General features: G+C 34.3%; 1 protein-coding gene across 1 annotated transcript in view; it reads right to left on the bottom strand.

Moving 5' to 3' along the window:
• Window positions 1-18,487, bottom strand: part of LOC109061405 (protein sidekick-1-like) — a 206,867-nt gene that overhangs the window by 97,626 nt on the left and 90,754 nt on the right. The window contains 1 exon segment of the mRNA XM_042729635.1: window positions 17,320-17,453. Within this exon segment, the coding sequence (XP_042585569.1) occupies window positions 17,320-17,453 (134 nt within the window).

Below are 18,487 nucleotides of genomic sequence, written 5' to 3'. Positions count from 1 at the left end.
ACATGATCCTTCAGAAATCATTCTAATATGCTGATTTGCTGCTCAAGAAACATTATTTTTTATTGTCAGTATTGAAAATTGATTCTTTAATTAATAGAAAGTTTAAAAGAACAGCATTTATTTGTAATAAATAAATGTTTTGTATTGTTTTTTGAATAAAAGTCTTTACCATCAGTTTTGGTCAATTTAATGCATTCTTTCTGATTAAAACTATTAATAAAAAAATACTGACAGCAGGTAGTGTGTCCATATATACAGTATAACATGAGAGAGATCCATTGTTCTGAAGGCAAATATATCATCAGCCCATCAACCTGTCATACCGCAAGCTAGTATTAACATTTAAGTGAACGTCTCTTCCTCTCACTGTGCCTGTTGCTCTCTGTCTCACATGACAACCTCAGCAACTGCTGTGCTTTAATTGGTTTTACATTAGACGGGTTCGTAGGAGCAGTCACACTGCCAGAATGTGACCCGAAATGCCTGACACTGCCAAAACTGAAGAAATAGCAAGTGAAACAGTACACATTATGAAATGATAAACATTCCAAACTAAACAGACTGTGCAACAGTATATTGTTGTCACATGACTTCATTACATGAATTCTTAATGTAGTTTTGTATAAAAATATCTTAACAGTGAGCTCTGGCCTACTGTTAGCACACATCCTTATCACAATGTGGGTTTTTTCACTCTTGTCCTCTGGACTAACACAAGGACAGTAATTAGGAAGGGAATTTAATGATTCTAATTTTGACTCTGATTGCAATCAATGATTCTGGTACCTTAATGATTCTTTTAGCACATCTGAGGCAGGGTTATTATAGTTAACTAAAAGTAACCACCCAACACAGTAATTTTATTTATTTTCCAAATAAAAATTTAATAATACAAATACAATACCACAAAAAAAACTGGAGTACCATTGTAAAAATACTGTTTCAGTATTTCTACTTCAAAATTTCATGTTTAATTCAATTTGTAATTGTTTATAAAATTTACTAGCAATTTTCTTAGGGGAAATTGTTCTACACATTTTTTTCAGTGTATAAAGACTAAATTATAAAATACCATGAACTGAAACAATAAAACACAACATGATTCAAACAGCTGTGAAAAATATGTGAAAATTGTTTTATTTCATATTATCAAGAATTTTCATTTTTGGAGGCCGAAATATTCCTTTACAAAGACAACAGTTCTGAAAATCATTCAGATCATGTATATTTTATAAAGAAATGTTTCGGAAAAAGAATTCAACTGTTTGGTCATGAAATTGTGTTAAAAATCACCTCTGATTTACTGATTAACTTTTTACACTGGAAATTGGTTTTCTGTATTATGGGATACAATATTCCCAGCACTTTGTTGTTTTACGTTGCACATTTTTGTCAAATCATTCAGATATTCTGTGCATACACAAATTGGCACATTGTGTTTGTGATTACACACACACTATCAATTTCTGTGCTCCAGCTGGTTATTAATTAGATGGGTGTCACAGGAGGAATGTGAACCAAAATCTGTGACATTCACAAAGGCAATTTATCAGCTAATTATGTGATCCAAGACAACAGATTTTGCCAAAATTACAAAATTAATCTTTTACAACTTTTAAATTTTGTCTCGGGCAACAAAATAGTGTGAAAACTGTAACTCAACTTTAAGCAAAAGTTTGCTCACATTAATCCACAGGAGGAACAACTGAGATATTAAAGAAAACTCATTTGTGATATTCCTCTCGCTTTTTCTCCCACCCATTTTCTCCTGAAAACTTTACAAACACGAACAAGGGCGAAGCACAAAGTGAGTGATGAAGTTTCAGGGAGGAAGACGATGTGCCAGGGCAAATGAAGAGTAGGGGAGAGCGGGTAGAGAAGAAAGGACACGAGAAACAGCGGATGAAAGGAAAAGAACAGGATGAGCGTGAGTGAGGAAGTGAGAATGAGAGACAGTTCATGAAAGATTTACATCATCAGGAACTGACAGAGGAACCCCAGCAGCATCAGATACATGCAAAGAAAGAGAGAGAGAGAGAAATGGATAATTCAAACACAAGCCCATGTTCATGTATGAGCAGAAGCCACACATATGCATATGACTACTTATAATATCTGGATTGGAGCCGTGTGTTATTCTGATCATCTGTCACTCTTAATCTCTGGATCTGTAATTGAAGAGGAGATGATAAAACACCATGAAATAAACAGATGAACCCCAGCAGTCTCTCTCTTCCTCTTCCAATGACTCTTTCCATTCCTCCCTCCTTCATTCATTGGAGTCAAAGAACTTGAACATCACTTCATGAATATCTAAATGAATATGGAGCAGCAAGGGTAAACATGTTTATCTTGCCATCCTGAATTTAAGAGTTAAAGCATCAATGTCCAATTGTAGTTGTTGTTTCTGATTTAGATTGCACTTAGAAGGATAGTACATTAAACAATTTAGAAAAATTCTTATCCTCATGTCATTCCAAACCAGACTTTCTACCACTAACAAGTTATGTGTTTTTCTGTTTTTGTCCATACAATGAAAGTTTAATGTTGTTTTGACCTCAATGTTCTTGTTTTGTGTTCAGCAGAACACACAAAGTCATACTGGGTTTGGTACAACATGAGGGTGAGTAAATGATGACAGAATAATAATTTTTGGGGGGTGAATTATCCTTTTAATGACTCTAGTTCTGAATCAGATTCAGTTATTGTTTCTGATTTCGATCACACATACACTTAGCAATTCTGATTCTGACTGACTATTAAACAATTTTTAAATAACCCCATAATTAGGTAACTTAAAAAAAATTATTTTTCTAAAGTGAAAGTGAAAAAAAAAAAAGTGAAAGTGACGTGACATTCAGCCAAGTATGGTGACCCATACTCAGAATTTGTGCTCTGCATTTAAACCCATCCGAAGTGCACACACACAGAGCAGTGAACACACACACACTGTGAAACACACACCCGGAGCAGTGGGCAGCCATTTATGCTGCGGCGCCCGGGGAGCAGTTGGGGTTCAGTGCCTTGCTCAAGGGCACCTAAGTCGTGGTATTGAGGGTGGAGAGAGCGCTGTACATTCACTCCCCCCACCCACAATTCCTGCCGGCCCGAGACTCGAACTCACAACCCTTCGATTGGGAGTCCTACTCTCTAACAATTATGCCACAAACCCACAACATCAATAACTACCCAAAACTAATGGAACTGAACTAAAATTATTTTTCTTTTTTTTTTTTTCTGTTTTCTGTTTGATTTCTGTTTCAAACCCAGATCTTTTATCACTAGGCTACACCAAAAAAGTAGGTGGGATTACACTAATACATTCCTCACAACTTCGTCTGGAACATTCTTTGAAAACAAAGATTTCAAAAAATCAAAATAAAAAATCAAATTTTAATAGTGGTCATAATGTACACAGCTTTCTGTTCGATTGACTGAAGTATTGAGAAAGAGAACGATGCTGCGATTGTGCAGTGAAAGAAGCACGTAAGACAGAGATAAAGAGAGAGAAAATGGGACAAAACAGAAATTGCAAAGCAATCTCTTTCCCTTTCTCCTTTGCACACCAGCACCTATTGACCCTCTCCAGTTCCAGTGTCAATCAACTTAATGAACAAGAAAGCAGGGTAAAAAGAGGCCAAGCACGTAAGACAGGGATGTCCACTCCCTAGGTGTAATTCCTGGCAATTTTTCCACTTACCCTCAACAGACAAAATAGCAGAGCTGCCTCTTGCTTTTGTCAGGTAATTCCCACACTTAGAGTCAATCCAGTTTATTCTTCCAGGCCGTAGCAGGCAAGGGTGAGGAAAAGAAGTCTAAAAGCCAGAGACTTATTTTTGTAGTCTTCCTGGTGTCTGGATGAATTCATAAGAGCTGGATCTCAGCATTTCCCTTGAGAGTGCTAACAGACTTAGCTATTAATATACTTTCAGGGCTCATTTTAATCGAACATATCTTCCTGTTCTGCCGGCAGAGACCTTTTGATCATGCCAAGAATGCAGGAGGAACGGCGGTTAATTAAGAAGTACGACCCAAAAGAACTTCACAGATCACCTTTGAACACTGTCAGTGAATGGCAAATTGCTCGATCAGAAAAACTTGAAACATCTTCACCTAGAAGTTTCGGTCTTTCAGTTTAGTTTCAGCTTGAGAGCCTAGTATAAAAAAAGGATGTCTTTCTAGTTAAGTTTTGGGTTTTGAAACCATTTTGTACAATGAGCCTCATAAAGGATAGCTTGTGAAACTATTGCAATTTTCGTTGAAACACAAAATCAGAATAAAGTTTGACATTTTTGCAAATGACTGAAATCTGTTCTTTTTGTGTTTCATGACTGAGGCCAAAATGTCAGTAATTACCTGTGTCCTAACCAGCTGCAAATGCCAACTGAGCATTTGCACAAAATGAGACATTTTGTCGTTGACTTGCCTTTATTCATCATCAAAACAGTCCTCATGGACTGTGGTTTTCTGATTTTCATGTGTATAAAAAGTAAGTCTTTTTTTATTTTATTTTTAGTTTCAGAAAATTCACATTGTTCATAAAAATATTTATAAAAACAACACAACCAGAAACTACGAAATGTCTATTTTCATGATGCTGTTGACAGTCACATCTGGTTAGGAAATAAATCTCTTCCTTTCCATTATGCTGCCCTTGGTAGAGCCCCTTCCAAAGTTAAATATTATCAGTCTGTATCAAAATATCCTCTTGCATATTATAAAAATAAAAATAAAATATTATGAATTGTGACTGTCAGTGTTGCTATTGTTAACTAATATATCTATCTATATATATATATATTTGAAAAAAAGCTGAAATAATGCAAAATCTAAAAAAAAAAACCACCTATTTATTTCAGCCAATATTTCTAATTTTCATTGAAGCTGAAACCAAATCTGAAATAAATGTACATAACAAAACCACTAAAACTTATAAAAAAATAAAATAAAAATAAATAAATAGTATAATATAATAGTATAATAACAAGTCTGGAGACTTTATTAAAAATTAAAAGTTTTTATAATATTGTTTAAACAAAATGTGCAACACAAAAATCTGATTTTTGTGCAACTGTCATTTGCTTGCCATGTAATGTTGGGTTGCCCTGTTATAAGTCTCACTTGTCCAAAATCCTACTCTGATAGGCTGTGATTTTGTCACTTCATGCAACATGTTTGATTTCAGTGAGAACTGAATAATTACTTGACACATCTGGTTAGGACACAGAGTAAATCTTTTTAAGGTAAATACTTCACAATCGATAAAAAAAGAACTAAATAGCAAGCAAGTCTAAAATCACAACATGGTTCTGGATTGGCATGGACATGATTTTAAGTCACGTGTGTCTGAGTGTGCGATATGGTTAGTTCTCTTTAGAGAACAATTTGGTGAAATAACAGTAAGCAGTATCTACTGACTATAGTTATTTTAGTCACAGCATGTTTGGTCATGTTTAATGTTCTTCATCTTAGACCCAAAATATTGTTTAACCCTGCATCTGGGCCACAAGAGTTCAAAGTTTCATCAATGATAAAATGGGATTTTACTTCAGGTTACTAATGCATAAATATATGAACATATAACAGCTGATATATTATGAAACTTATACAGTATGAGCAGTGCTTCCATATCTGACCTCTTAACGTGCATGTTAAGTGATGTGTAACGGCATTAATTAATTAAAAGTGTCAAACTCATCCAGCCACAGCAGACCAAATTAAAGAGGCGAGTCTCCGAGGGCTCTTAATATGATACCACAGATCTACCTTCAGCAACTCCACGTGTTCAAACTGTCCTCCAGTCAAACTCATTACAGCTGTGTATCCGTGAAGGTTAGAGTGTGATCTGAAATCTGAAGATATCTCAGTATCTCCGAGCTGTTTAAAGTTGTGTGGTTAAACTCGGTTAATTGGGTCATGAGGTCTGTTACTCAGAGTCACACCAAGTGAGTAAACAACAGTTGAGAGCTTTTAAAGTTCTAAGCAACATCAGGCAAATTAAGTGTCATGCTTATTTGGGGACTCATTTAAGCGTTCACTTATTTATTAATTAATTTACTTGTTCATTCACTTACACATTTTGTTCCCTTATTTACTCAGTGAATCTCTTACTGAATTACTTCTTCACTCATTTCACATCAATTGCTTATTAAAGGAATAATTCACCCAAAAAATGAAAATTAAGTCATCATGTATTCACCCTCAATTTGTTACAAACCTGTATGAATTCATTTTAGCTTTTAAACAATGTTGGTAACCAAACAGTTAAAAGTAGCTAGTGACTTCCATAGTATTTTTTCCCCATATTATGGAAGTCAATGGCTACCGTCAACTTTTTGGTTACCAACATCTACCAACATGTTGTTATAAACAACATCCGGCGATTTTAGAGTCCCACTCATTTGTGGCCACATTTTATTCTAGCTTCATGCATTCTTTTTTATCAACACTTGAATATGGGTAAATTTCATTAAAAAAAGCAACATTCTAAACAAAAGCTTAGAAAATTAAATAGACTACATCTGGAACGGAATCAGAATGATGACCAAAATGTCCATCAACACCCTCAAAGCTTGCACAGTCCTATAACTCCTTGTGGGTTTGACATTTCATTCAGTAATGTATGCTTCTATCGCTCATTTCTGGATCCTGAGGTTCTGTACTATTTCAGAAGATGCGTAATAGCGCCACCAACCATATAACAGTCAAAACATGGATTGCTGGAAAATTCCATCAGTGGGGGGGAATGGGTTACCTCATTCATTTACTCATTTCACTTCAACTGATTTACTTACTCACTCAATATACACTACCATTCAAAAGTTTGCAGTCAGAAAAGAAATGTTTCTTGAGCACCAAATCAGCATTTTAGAATTTAGAACACTAAATAAAAAAAAAAAAAAAAAAAAAACTGACCCCAAACTATGAATGGTAGTGTATGTGTCCTCATGCAGAGTGCTGAACGTGGATTAAAAAGGCTCAGGATGCCGCTGCTATGAAGCATACTGACAAACATGAATGAATCCAGTTTACTGTCTAGCTGCAGGAGTGACTCATAGGCAGCTTGACTCAGGGCCACGTCAGTTTAGACACATTCAAAGCATTCTGGTGTAAAACCACATCGTAAAGGGAGGAAGAGTACAAACAAACAATGTGATATGAATACTACTATAAAAACCCATACTCAGATATTGCACACACATATTGAAGACCTTCAGGGCTGAGGCCCAATGGAGTTTAAAATGGGAGATAAATTGCCTCAGACTTGACACTCAATGTCAAATAAAAATTTGTCAACTTCTATAGGCATACAGATGGCATCAAAGCTAAAGGCATGGACTAAAAGCCACAAAAGCAAAAAAATTTATTCCATGGGGTCTTTAAAACCCTTCCTACTTTGGAAAAAAAAAGTGTATTATGTATGAAACAATACTGAACTTCACCAGAAAGACAATCATGATAGAAGTCATTTAAAAATAAAATCCATAAAATACAAATCACAAACTGTTTTTAGTACAAGAAACATAAGTAACATTGAGTGTGTTATTGTTAACTGAAACTAAAATTAAAACAAATCAAAGCAGAAATAAAATAAATATTAGATGAAAATGAGAAATGTTGTCTTGGTGATTAACTGAAATAAAATAGTTGAAGTACTAAAATTACTAAAACTAAAACTGAAATTATAATTATTTAAATAATTTTATAAATTATAGCTAAATGGAATTGTATGAAAACAAAAACCTAAACTAGAATGAAAACTGAAAATATGAAAATTAAAATACTTCAATTCAATTAATTTAGATTATACAACATATATGTAACATATGTGCGCTATGTATGTACCTATGGATTTATGCTTATTAAAGCATTATTAAAGCACTGCTTAATAAGTTTTTATTAAAGCACTGAGCTTAAAAATATGCTTACATTAAACTGCATCCTAAATCAGTCACTTATCAGGTTCCATTTCGGTTCCCTTAGAAGGCAGCTGCCTATGTAGACAGTATGCAGCAAAGCAGCTAAGTAGGTTTATAGCAGAGCTGGTATGTCTACAGTGGACATTACAACAACTGTATCACTCAGGCCCCAAAACATACACTTACAACCAATATGAACAGAGAAAAAGACCCAAACATCTTTAGTGGACAATACAGAGGGTGGAAGAGATTTCAGTTAACTACTCAAACATTAATGAGTCTCTCTCTCTCCCTCCCCCGACTCTTTCTTTATCTCTAATGATTTGGTTAATTCTCTTGAAGGAGTCTTTGGCTCACGTTGTGCGAGTCGGCTGCCATTGCGAGATAAAATTTTGGCCTGCTTGTTCTAACTGGCAAAGACAAGACCCCGCAGAGGTCACACACAAACAGACGGACGGACACACACACCGAATCAACACAGCCTTGTGCCTGTAATTGAAAATGACAGGAAAAAACCTTCATGCTAAAACAAGGTGAGTAAATGTCTTCAAGGATGGACTTTATTACATGACAACACATGTAGACACGGAGGAGAGGAGCGGGAAGATGACACAAAAATGAACACACGCTAGCATCAATTCTCAAGGTGCTTGTAGGATAGGCCTATTATAGCCTGTCAAATATACAAAATAATTAACAGCTCTCTGGTGTGAAACAAGAATATGTCCAACTGCTAATTGCGTAACCTATGACTGGACATCCTGAGTGAACTATGGATGAAGAAATACTCATAATTCAGTACAGATATATCAAGAATCCAAGCAAAAAAAGCATTGCTGCTGCAAAAATATTCAAAAGTGTAAAGTGTTATTCTGCAATTTTTCGCACTCATTTCAATCTAGCCCAATTGAGTCCAAATGTCAAAGTTTCATTCAAATTTTGCTAATGTGACTGATAGTCAATAAATGCTCTCCATTAAGGAAGAGTTCACCAAAAAATAACAATGTACTCACCCTCACATCATTCCAAACTGTTTTTGTCCATGCAATTAAAATAATTTGGATATTGCTGATTATAATTATAATTTATTTCATGCCACTATTTATTTCACTACTAAGCATATCAGAATCAGATCAGTTAAGTCAGTATTTCCATCCTCTTATCCCAGAGGAGAATTCAAAACAAGATTTTAAAGGCTGCAAATCAATCTGAAATGTAATGAATCATGTTATAAGTTGGAAAACAAATAGCAATCTACAACAGACAAACTGGGAGGAAACTTTCCAGTGTTGAATTTTTCTGAGGAAGGAGGTTGTTTAAAAGTGACTGTGATAGATACTGACATACAGTAGATCTCCTAAAGAGAAACGACAGAATGAATGTCTTTTAAACTTCACCTTCTAAAGCAACAGCAAAGTTAACTCCTTTTATTGAGAATATTCTAACAAACACTCGAAGGCAGGCAGATATAAGATGCAATACATTGAAATAGCTAACAAAAAACTATATATAATATGTTTGGCACCACTTTCAATGAGACCTGTATAAAGACTTTATTTATAATGCGCATTTATAATCCATTATATGCTTAGTAAAACTGGCGCAAACTGTGTATTTAATACATGCATACATATGCATATTTAATGCACACTCAAAAAAGTATGAATATGAAAGTAATATAATGTATTAGAACTGGTTAAAACTATTACAACAGATAATAATGTTTAAAAAAACCATTGCAAAAGCACAATAATGCATAAAGGATTACATTTTTATATAAATATGTAAAAATATATTACATTCAGTATGGACTAAAGGTCTACATTGAAAATCTGCATTTATTTTCATTTAAACCTGGATATAAACAAAGTTCTGAAAGTTTGAAAATGTTAAAATAATTATGTTACGATGTAAATGAAGAAATATTTCAGATTTTGCACTATTATAGGTCACTAATCAAATTTGTGACACTGACAGTGTTTTAACCTCTTTGTAAAGGTCAGACGTTTTTTAAAAAAATGCTGGATGAAATGGATCATCGGGTTTTGCAGAAACTTGTGGAGTACCTGACATTTTCTTCACAAAATGTTTAATTGCAGATTAGATCATCAGCAGCTTAAAACTTTGTCCATTTGAAAATAATGCAAAATACTGTAGATGCATTTCCACTAGTGGTGACTTTCAGAACACACTGTACTCTATATAACGAATTTGATTAATAATTACATATACTTTATGGTTTTTATTATGGAATCAGTGAAAATAAATAACATATAGCCTTTTGAGACCTGTGTTTATGTGCAGAAATTTGATTTGAACATTCATGCATTATCAGCAACAACATAAAGCTTTGCTGCTCGCTTCTGATGTTAGTATACTTCGAACACCCACTGTTCCATAAAACACCCCCCATCACTCACCAACACAGCAAGCCTGTGGTTCATCAAATCATTTCATTTGATGTGATTTGATTTGATGGAAACAGAAAAGCAGGGCTGTATAATACTTAAAGATTAATCAAAAACACAAAAAAAGATCCGTTTAAAAACACTGTGCCTGAAGCAATATATCAAACACCAGATCCAGAGATGGTTGTAAATAACTGTTGGACACAAATCTCATCTAAAGATTAATGAGTATGTAATTTTCCAGATGTGTTAATCCTGATCTGGATATGTTTTAATCTTGAGGATTAAATGTTTAGGACAATAATAAACATGACTGGATTACAGTCTTCACAGTTAGTGACGGCATTTGAAAGGTTTCGTAATAAAGGATGAAATTGTTCTCAGAGAAATAACATGTGCGCTAACATTTAAGCTGCAGCAGAAAATTCAGTCTGCCAGTCAGGTACGAAAAAATAACATAATTCAAAATACACTATCATTCAAATTTGGATTTTTTTTTTTTTTAAGAAATTAATAAAAATAGAAATAAATTAAAAGTGACGGTAAAAAAAGAATACATTTTAGAAATAAATAAAAGGTGACCATAATGTTTAACAAGAAGCTCATTTCAAATATATTCTGCTCTTTTGAACTTTTTATTCATCAAAGAATCCTAAGAGAAAAAAAAATGTGTTGCGACAAAAAATATTATGTGACACAACTGTTTTCAACATTGATATAAAAAAGAAATATTTCTTGTGCAACAAATAAGCATATGAGAATGATTTCTGGATCATGTGACACCGAAGGCTGTAGAAAATTTGCCTTTGCCATCATGGTAATAAATTACATTTTAAAATTATTTTAAGCTGTAATAATATTTAACAATATTACACTTTTTATTGTATTTGTGATCAAATAAATGCAGCCTTTGTGAGCATGAGAAACTTTCAAAACAATGAAACATTTTACTGACTGAAGTAAAATTCCTTTAGAAGCAGAAAAACAACAAAAATACTGATTATAGTGTGTACATGCACAAAGCAATAACTCTCACATTTAAATATGACTGTCAGTCTTAAAACATTGCATTGTGTATGTGGTTATGTTGTGGTTACATTCAGAGAGAGGAAGAAAGCCCGGGATTAAGAGAAGGAGAGACAGAAAGGTACTAGTGGTGTCTCTAGAGATACAGAGAGGCAAGAACAGAGATTCTGTGAGACAATTAAAAATACATATGACACCAGGGACAAGTGTCTGATGAATTTAGTTTTAAACCATGCATAATCAACATCTGGCATGCAAGCACTAACAAACAATGTAAACAGAAAGAACAAGAGACAAAGAGAGTCAAAATACTTCTAAATGTTTAAGTGGGTTCACGCATCATTGACACAAATCTCATATTAGTTATTTAGCCGCCCTCAGATCACCCAAAGCCAGCTCAACCTGCTGCTGAAAACAAAAACTACAGTTAGGCACTTCCTCTTCCTGTGGGCAGCTCTTGGTCCGAATAGATTTATGACTTGTCTGGTTTGCTGACTTAGCATGGTCCTCTTCTAGAAAATTCTCTTGAATGATCTCATTTGTATATTTAGATTCCGTCTTATTGGTTTAATTAGAGTTTAGTAATAAAAAACATGTCTAATAAATTTAATTTATTATCAAAAACGGTGGTAATCAAATGAAGGCATAAAAGTCTGTAATTTAAAAGAAAAATTATTATTATTTTTATTTATTTATTTATTTTGGCAAACAAAGTAGTAGCATAGTGAGGTAAAATTAAAAGTGAGTTTAATTCATTAAAAGTTAATTAAAAGTGCACTGTGAATAAAATTAAAGCATGGCCTGAAAAACTGTGTGATACTTATAAAGGTTAAAAATAAAGATTTGATCATTTTAGTACTAATATTATTATTGGTACTTTGAGAAGTGCAATAGTAATGTATTTGTGTCACAATTTCTTTAAATTATACTAAAGCCTATAGAATACCAAAGATGTGTCACTCGTATAGTTTTAAATGGGGAATAATACAACGCTCAATATGGCCACTCTATCGAAGGAAGTCCCTCCTTCTGAGTAAAAGAGCCAATCGCTAATCTGTAAAGTCACCGCATCACTGCAACTGCCGTTAGAAGCGTCCCGGTTGCTATAAAAACAGTCTGCATTCTGAGACACGCACTTAAGAGTAAAAGTACTTTAAAATCAATCCTAGATGTAACTGCAAGCCAGTGTAAGGACCTGAGGACTGGTGTGACATGCTCAGATTTTCTGGTTCTAGTCAGAATTCTGGCAGCAGTGTTCTGGATGAGCTGCAGCTGTCTAATGGTCTTCTTGTGAAGGCCGGTGAGAAGACCATTACAATAGTCCACCCTGCTGGTGATAAAGGCATTAACAAGTTTCTCCAAGTCTTGACTGGAAACAAGTCTAATTCTTGCAATGTTTTTGAGATGATAGAACAGAATGATAGTATGCTGATTTAGTTACTGCTTTGACATGACTACTGAAACTAAGGTCTGTCTCCAGAATCACACCAAGATTCCTGACTTGATTTTTAGTTGTTAGACCCCTAGAGTCAAGGTATGCATTGACCTTGAGAACTTCAACTTTGTTTCCAAAATCCTTGTTTAACTGAAGAATGTTCTGGCACATCCAACTGTTATTTTCATCAGTGCATTGGCAGAGGGAGTCAAAGGGGCTGTAGTCATTTGGAGATAAGGCTAGGTAAATCTGGGTATCATCAGCATAGCTGTGATAGGCAATTTGGTTCTTTCTCATTATTTGTATTAGTGGGAGCATATACAGGCTAAACAAGAGCGGTGCAAGAATTGAGCCTTGACACCATTGACACTCCTGATTGAGATTGTAGATAGAGTGTTAATGGTCCATTTGAGAGATAGGTGGCGGTAATGCACTTATAAGTCTGCAATCCGCCATAAAGCCACAAGAAGAAGAAGATGAAGGCTGCTGTGAAGCGCGTTCACAAGAGTTCCAACAGTTCGGACATCGCGTGAATCAAAGGTAAAAAACGATATAAATACTGTTCAGTTTCTTGTACAGGCTGATCGTTTTGTGTCTTTACACATCAATGTATCATCACGAGCCGCAGGGTTTTATTTGGATTTTTCTGTGCATGTTTTTTTTTTCTTCTCTCATTGATTCTGTGACCATTGCCAAGCACTATACTGCTGAGAGACTACAACGCCTGAAGCTATAAATCATAATTTGTGTTCTACTGAAGAAACAAAGTCACCTACATCTTAGATGCCCTGGGGGTAAACAGATAAACATCAAATTTTCATTTTTGGGTGAACTATCGCTTTAATAACTGCAGTTTTCAGCAAGTTTGGAAAAGTCCCAGAAAGAAGTGAGGCGTTCCCTACCTCTAAGAGATCTGCTTCTAAACAGTTTAGCACACTAAAAAAATGTGGGAAGGGTGTCAAAATAGCAGGTTGACGATTTTAGGTGCTGCACTATTTCTTCCAACATTTTGCTATCAACTGCTTCAAAAATAAACATAGTATCTTCTTTTTGATATTGCGGCCGATTCTGTCTGACCTATGCATAACTTGGGGATGTTCTAATCGCCTTCCTGATATTAATTATCTTCTCAGAAAAGAAGTTAGTTAGTTAGTTAGTTAGTTAGTTATAAAGCACATATAAAAACAACCACAAGGTTGACCAAAGTGCTGTACATAAGAAACAATACATAAAAAGAGTACTTCAAACAGCAAAGTAAAATACACACAGTAAAATTCATTTGTTGTTAAACGCCATAGATAAAAAAATAAGTTTTAAGCTTTGATTTAAACATAGAAAGCGATGATACCGTTCAAACTGGCATTGGTAAGCTGTTCCATAGTTTGGGTCCAACCCTTGCAAAGGCTCTGTCCCCTCTATGTTTAAGCTTAGTCCTGCACACAGAGAGTAAACCAAGATCACTAGACCTAAGTGACCTAGCTGGGTTATGAGGGAGTACCAAAACAGAAAGGTAGCCTGGAACTAAGCCATGTAAACATTTGTAAACGAAGACTAAAATGTTTAACTCTATTCTAAATTAAATACATTTAAATAAATTCTAAAAAAGAAGGAAGCAAACTCATTGCATTTGCTGTCGGAAAGCATTTCACTGGGAATCTGATTTGGGGGGTTTGTCAGTCTCTTAACAGTAGCAAAAATAGTGTGAGTGTTGTTTAAATTACTGTTTATAAGGTTTGAGAAGAAACTCTGTCTAGCTGTGGCTAGTTCCACATTGAAAGCACGAAGGCTATTTGAGCAAAAGAAAGAACATTTACGAAACAGTTGTTGTCAGATTTCATTGATTTCATTGGAGATTTCAAATATGACATTTAATCGTAAGCTTGATGAACGGTTTTGGAGAATTTGATGTTTCCCCATTCAAATGTAAACCATTTTACATCTACATAACTTAGAAGACACTGAAAATTGTCAAGACCTCTGAAGACTGTCAGGATTGCTGGAAGATTTGCAAGTATTTCCATTGGTGACCAATATACAGTAAATACTCAGATACTATACAATCAAAAACCACAGTCAACAAGCTGAGAGATGAGTCACATTCAAACCACATACTTATACTTACAGAAAACAGCATGACACGCTGAAAAAGTCAAATAAAATGACATGCTAGCCTTCATTTCCATGGTTACATCAATTTGGTTGTGCTTTGTCATGGTGACACTATATGATGTCAGTTATATGAGAGGCTCAACTTCAAGCTTCGGTGTTCTAACATCCTGACTGTATGATGACACCTGTCTCATATCCAGTAGAGTTTCATCTGAACACTGTTGAGACATGTCTCAAACTACAGTATTAGTATTAATGTTTATATTTGCTGATATGTGAGCATGTTGTGTCTGTTAATATCAAAAGCAGTATCTACAGTATGTGATAATATTCAGCAGGTTATATATATTCATGCTGTAATACAACACTGATATTAGAGTGCAAGGTTTCTGAGACAGAATACCATTCATTTTTGAAATAAGTCTCTTTTGCTCAACAAGACTAATATATACAGGTGCATCTCAATAAATTATAATGTTATAATAAATTATAATGGAAAAGTTAATTTATTTCAGTAATTCAACTCAAATTGTGAAACTCTTAAATCAAACAAACTTAATTAACACAAACCTTTGGTTCTTTTAATTGTGATGATTTTGGCTCACATTAATTTATTGAGATGCACCTGTGTGTGTGTGTGTGTATATATATATATATATTAGGGCTGTCAAATGATATATATATATATATATAAAAATCTCAAGAGATTCAATGCTGCATTTACTAAGCTAAGTGTAATTATGTTTTTATTAGAATTAATTCCCTTCCGAACATCGAATCCTATGCTGTGCTATCTATCTCTACAACAAATTTTAAAACACAAACCAAACCCCAATATCAACAAACACAACACACAGGAGGCACTGGCCCCTTTTAAATCTAGACAAGTACTTCCTGTTTTGTAAAAGTCCTGCTGTGTTCCTGTTGAAATTTTAATTTACCAGCCCCTCCAAAAAGCTAAGCATGGACAAATAAACAAACAAACAAAAAAAACCCTAAAAGCTCATAAACTTCCTAAAGGTCAGTACATAAGGACATATAAATAATTCTAATGAATCAATTAAAAAGCAGTGCTTTTTTTTGGTTTAAAATCCCTCCTGCTGTCAGCTCTCTACTCCTCGTCTCTTTGTTCTTCCCCTTCTTATGTCCTTGTCATATTCATTCAACTCAACACTCTGTTTGTGGAGTTTCAGATCCTTTAAACTACTCTCAACATCTCCTTTCCTTTAAATTTTTCATTAGGAAAAATGACATTTCTCCAGTGGTGGATTTGAATGACAGTCGTAAACCTCTTGTCCCCTAAAACATTGCGAAGAAACGAATGACTTAAAGAGATGATTTTCACATGGAACACTTTCCTTTGCCTTTTGTTCCGTACATTTTACATTCATTTGAAATTAGATTTATAAAGGTCTTCTGCATGGTACTTTTATGTCATTCTACTTTTGAAAGTAGCTGGCTGTATAAACAGAAAGGTATGAAAAAAATCTGGCTTTAATTAGGAGCATAAACAGCTTTCTCCTTCACTCCCAGTGGAAAGACAAAATGTGCCACATAACACAAGCTACACAAGTGTTTCTGGAGCATATTGACAGTACAGAGAAATGAGATGTTTGAAAATGTGAAAGGTGAAAGGGAGGGTCAATGTGTTTAATTTAAAAGCACATCCACTTAAAAAAAAAAGTCAATATTCTGTCCCAGAGAGCAAATCTCAATGAGAACAACATAAAAAATATTACCATTTCACATCACAATTTTAATCACACACCATATGAACCCAGAAGGATACATCTACTCTAATAATTTTGCTTTATACAGGCATTGACAACCTGCAAATCCATGTAATTGCATAACATTTTCCATCATAAAGTCCCTGAAAGGCCTGTTTAGTACATCAGCTGTGACATTTAACTGATAACATTCTGAATACCACAAACGTTTTCATACAGCAGAGATGATAAGTTAACCCACAACATATCTGCATTAATTCCAAAGAACATTTTCCTCATTACCAGATTAAATAACTTTCATTGTTAAGTCATTAACAAACATATAATGCTTAACGATCAGTAGTTGATTAAAATCCAAATATATATTTATATGCATATAAGCAAATATGTGAATTGTGGACTTTAATGACTTTTAATCTCTAGTTGAATGTACTTCAAATAGTCACTAAAGATCTGTTCAGTCATTTAACAAAGTTTGTTCATCTTATTAATTAGTTTTACTGCAATAAAGTAATCCCTAAAAGCATTATTCAACTACTTTTGAGCTATTTGTACGTAACAAGTTCCAACAGATACCATATATTGGAAAAAAAATATCTGAATATTTATTATATATTCACACACACACACACACACACACACACACATATACATATATATATATATATGCTGTAAATACTGTAGAAACTTACCTGCTACACTCAGGTAAATGGAAGGGCTGGTTTTGTTTTCCCCATTACGTTCGTTAACGGCCTCTACGTAATACCGGCCCGCATCTGCTGCTGCTGTCCCCAAAACTACAAGCTGATTGTCCAATGTTATTGCTCTGCAACCAAAAGAGACACACAAAGCACATGTAAGAATGGTGAACAAGACTACCCACTTGTGTTTTCATTTCCCTTCTAATCTCAGGGTGACCTGTAACAAATCAATTCGCTTATTTGTAAAACTGTGCAAGGTAAAGTAAGTACTAATGAAAGCACATGAGAATTGTATTATTTTAGGTCTGGATGGTCTCATCGGCGAGAGGGCAACGTGATAATCACTCCTTTCAGCACACGTGCACAAATCAATACATCTCTGAACACAATGAAAAATGAACATGCACAAACACACGCGCACGTCCACTTACATTATGTGAGGCTTTTGCCACTTTTTGAACTGATATTTTTATCTCTCTCGAGGACAGGAAAAAATAACTTGCCACAGAAAACACAACAAAATGAATAAGGAAAGAAGGGAGAGTAGGCTTTCATGTTCCTCTATGGTCTATGTTCAATAGCGCTCTTGTGAGAAACGTCAATAGCACTTTCAAATTTTCACACACACATGACACAATCACACTTTCATATGAGGCAAGTTTTTTTTAAAAGCACTAAGAGCTCCACACTTTAGTCACCTAACAGAAGTGTCACCGCCACGACTAGATGTGCCACACCCTGAGACCCTGCAGAAAGCCTGAACAAAATTACAATCCTGTCTGTCAGGACCCCCGAGAGAAACAGAGCTTTCCATTACTGAAAGGACTTTTCTAAAAGTGAATTACAAGGAAACTGAAAAACAATACAGACAGCTGCTAATATAATATAATATAATATAATATAATATAATATAATATAATATAATATAATATAATATAATATAATATAATATAATATAATTCTTAATATAATATAATCTAATTCTTGTTTTTTGACAGGTTTAAAAAAATTGTAAAGTTAAGTAAAAAAATAAAATTATATATATATATATATATATATATATTTATATCTAAATGTGTGTGTGTGTGTGTGTGTGTATGTGTGTGTGTGTGTGTGTGTGTGTGTGTGTGTGTGTGTGTGTTTGTGTGTGTGTTTAAAA

This window comes from Cyprinus carpio, chromosome A1 (genome assembly GCF_018340385.1).
Source record: "Cyprinus carpio isolate SPL01 chromosome A1, ASM1834038v1, whole genome shotgun sequence".
Lineage (NCBI taxonomy): Eukaryota > Metazoa > Chordata > Actinopteri > Cypriniformes > Cyprinidae > Cyprinus > Cyprinus carpio.
Note: the sequence above shows the minus strand (reverse complement) of the source record. Positions and strands in the feature narration are given on the sequence as shown.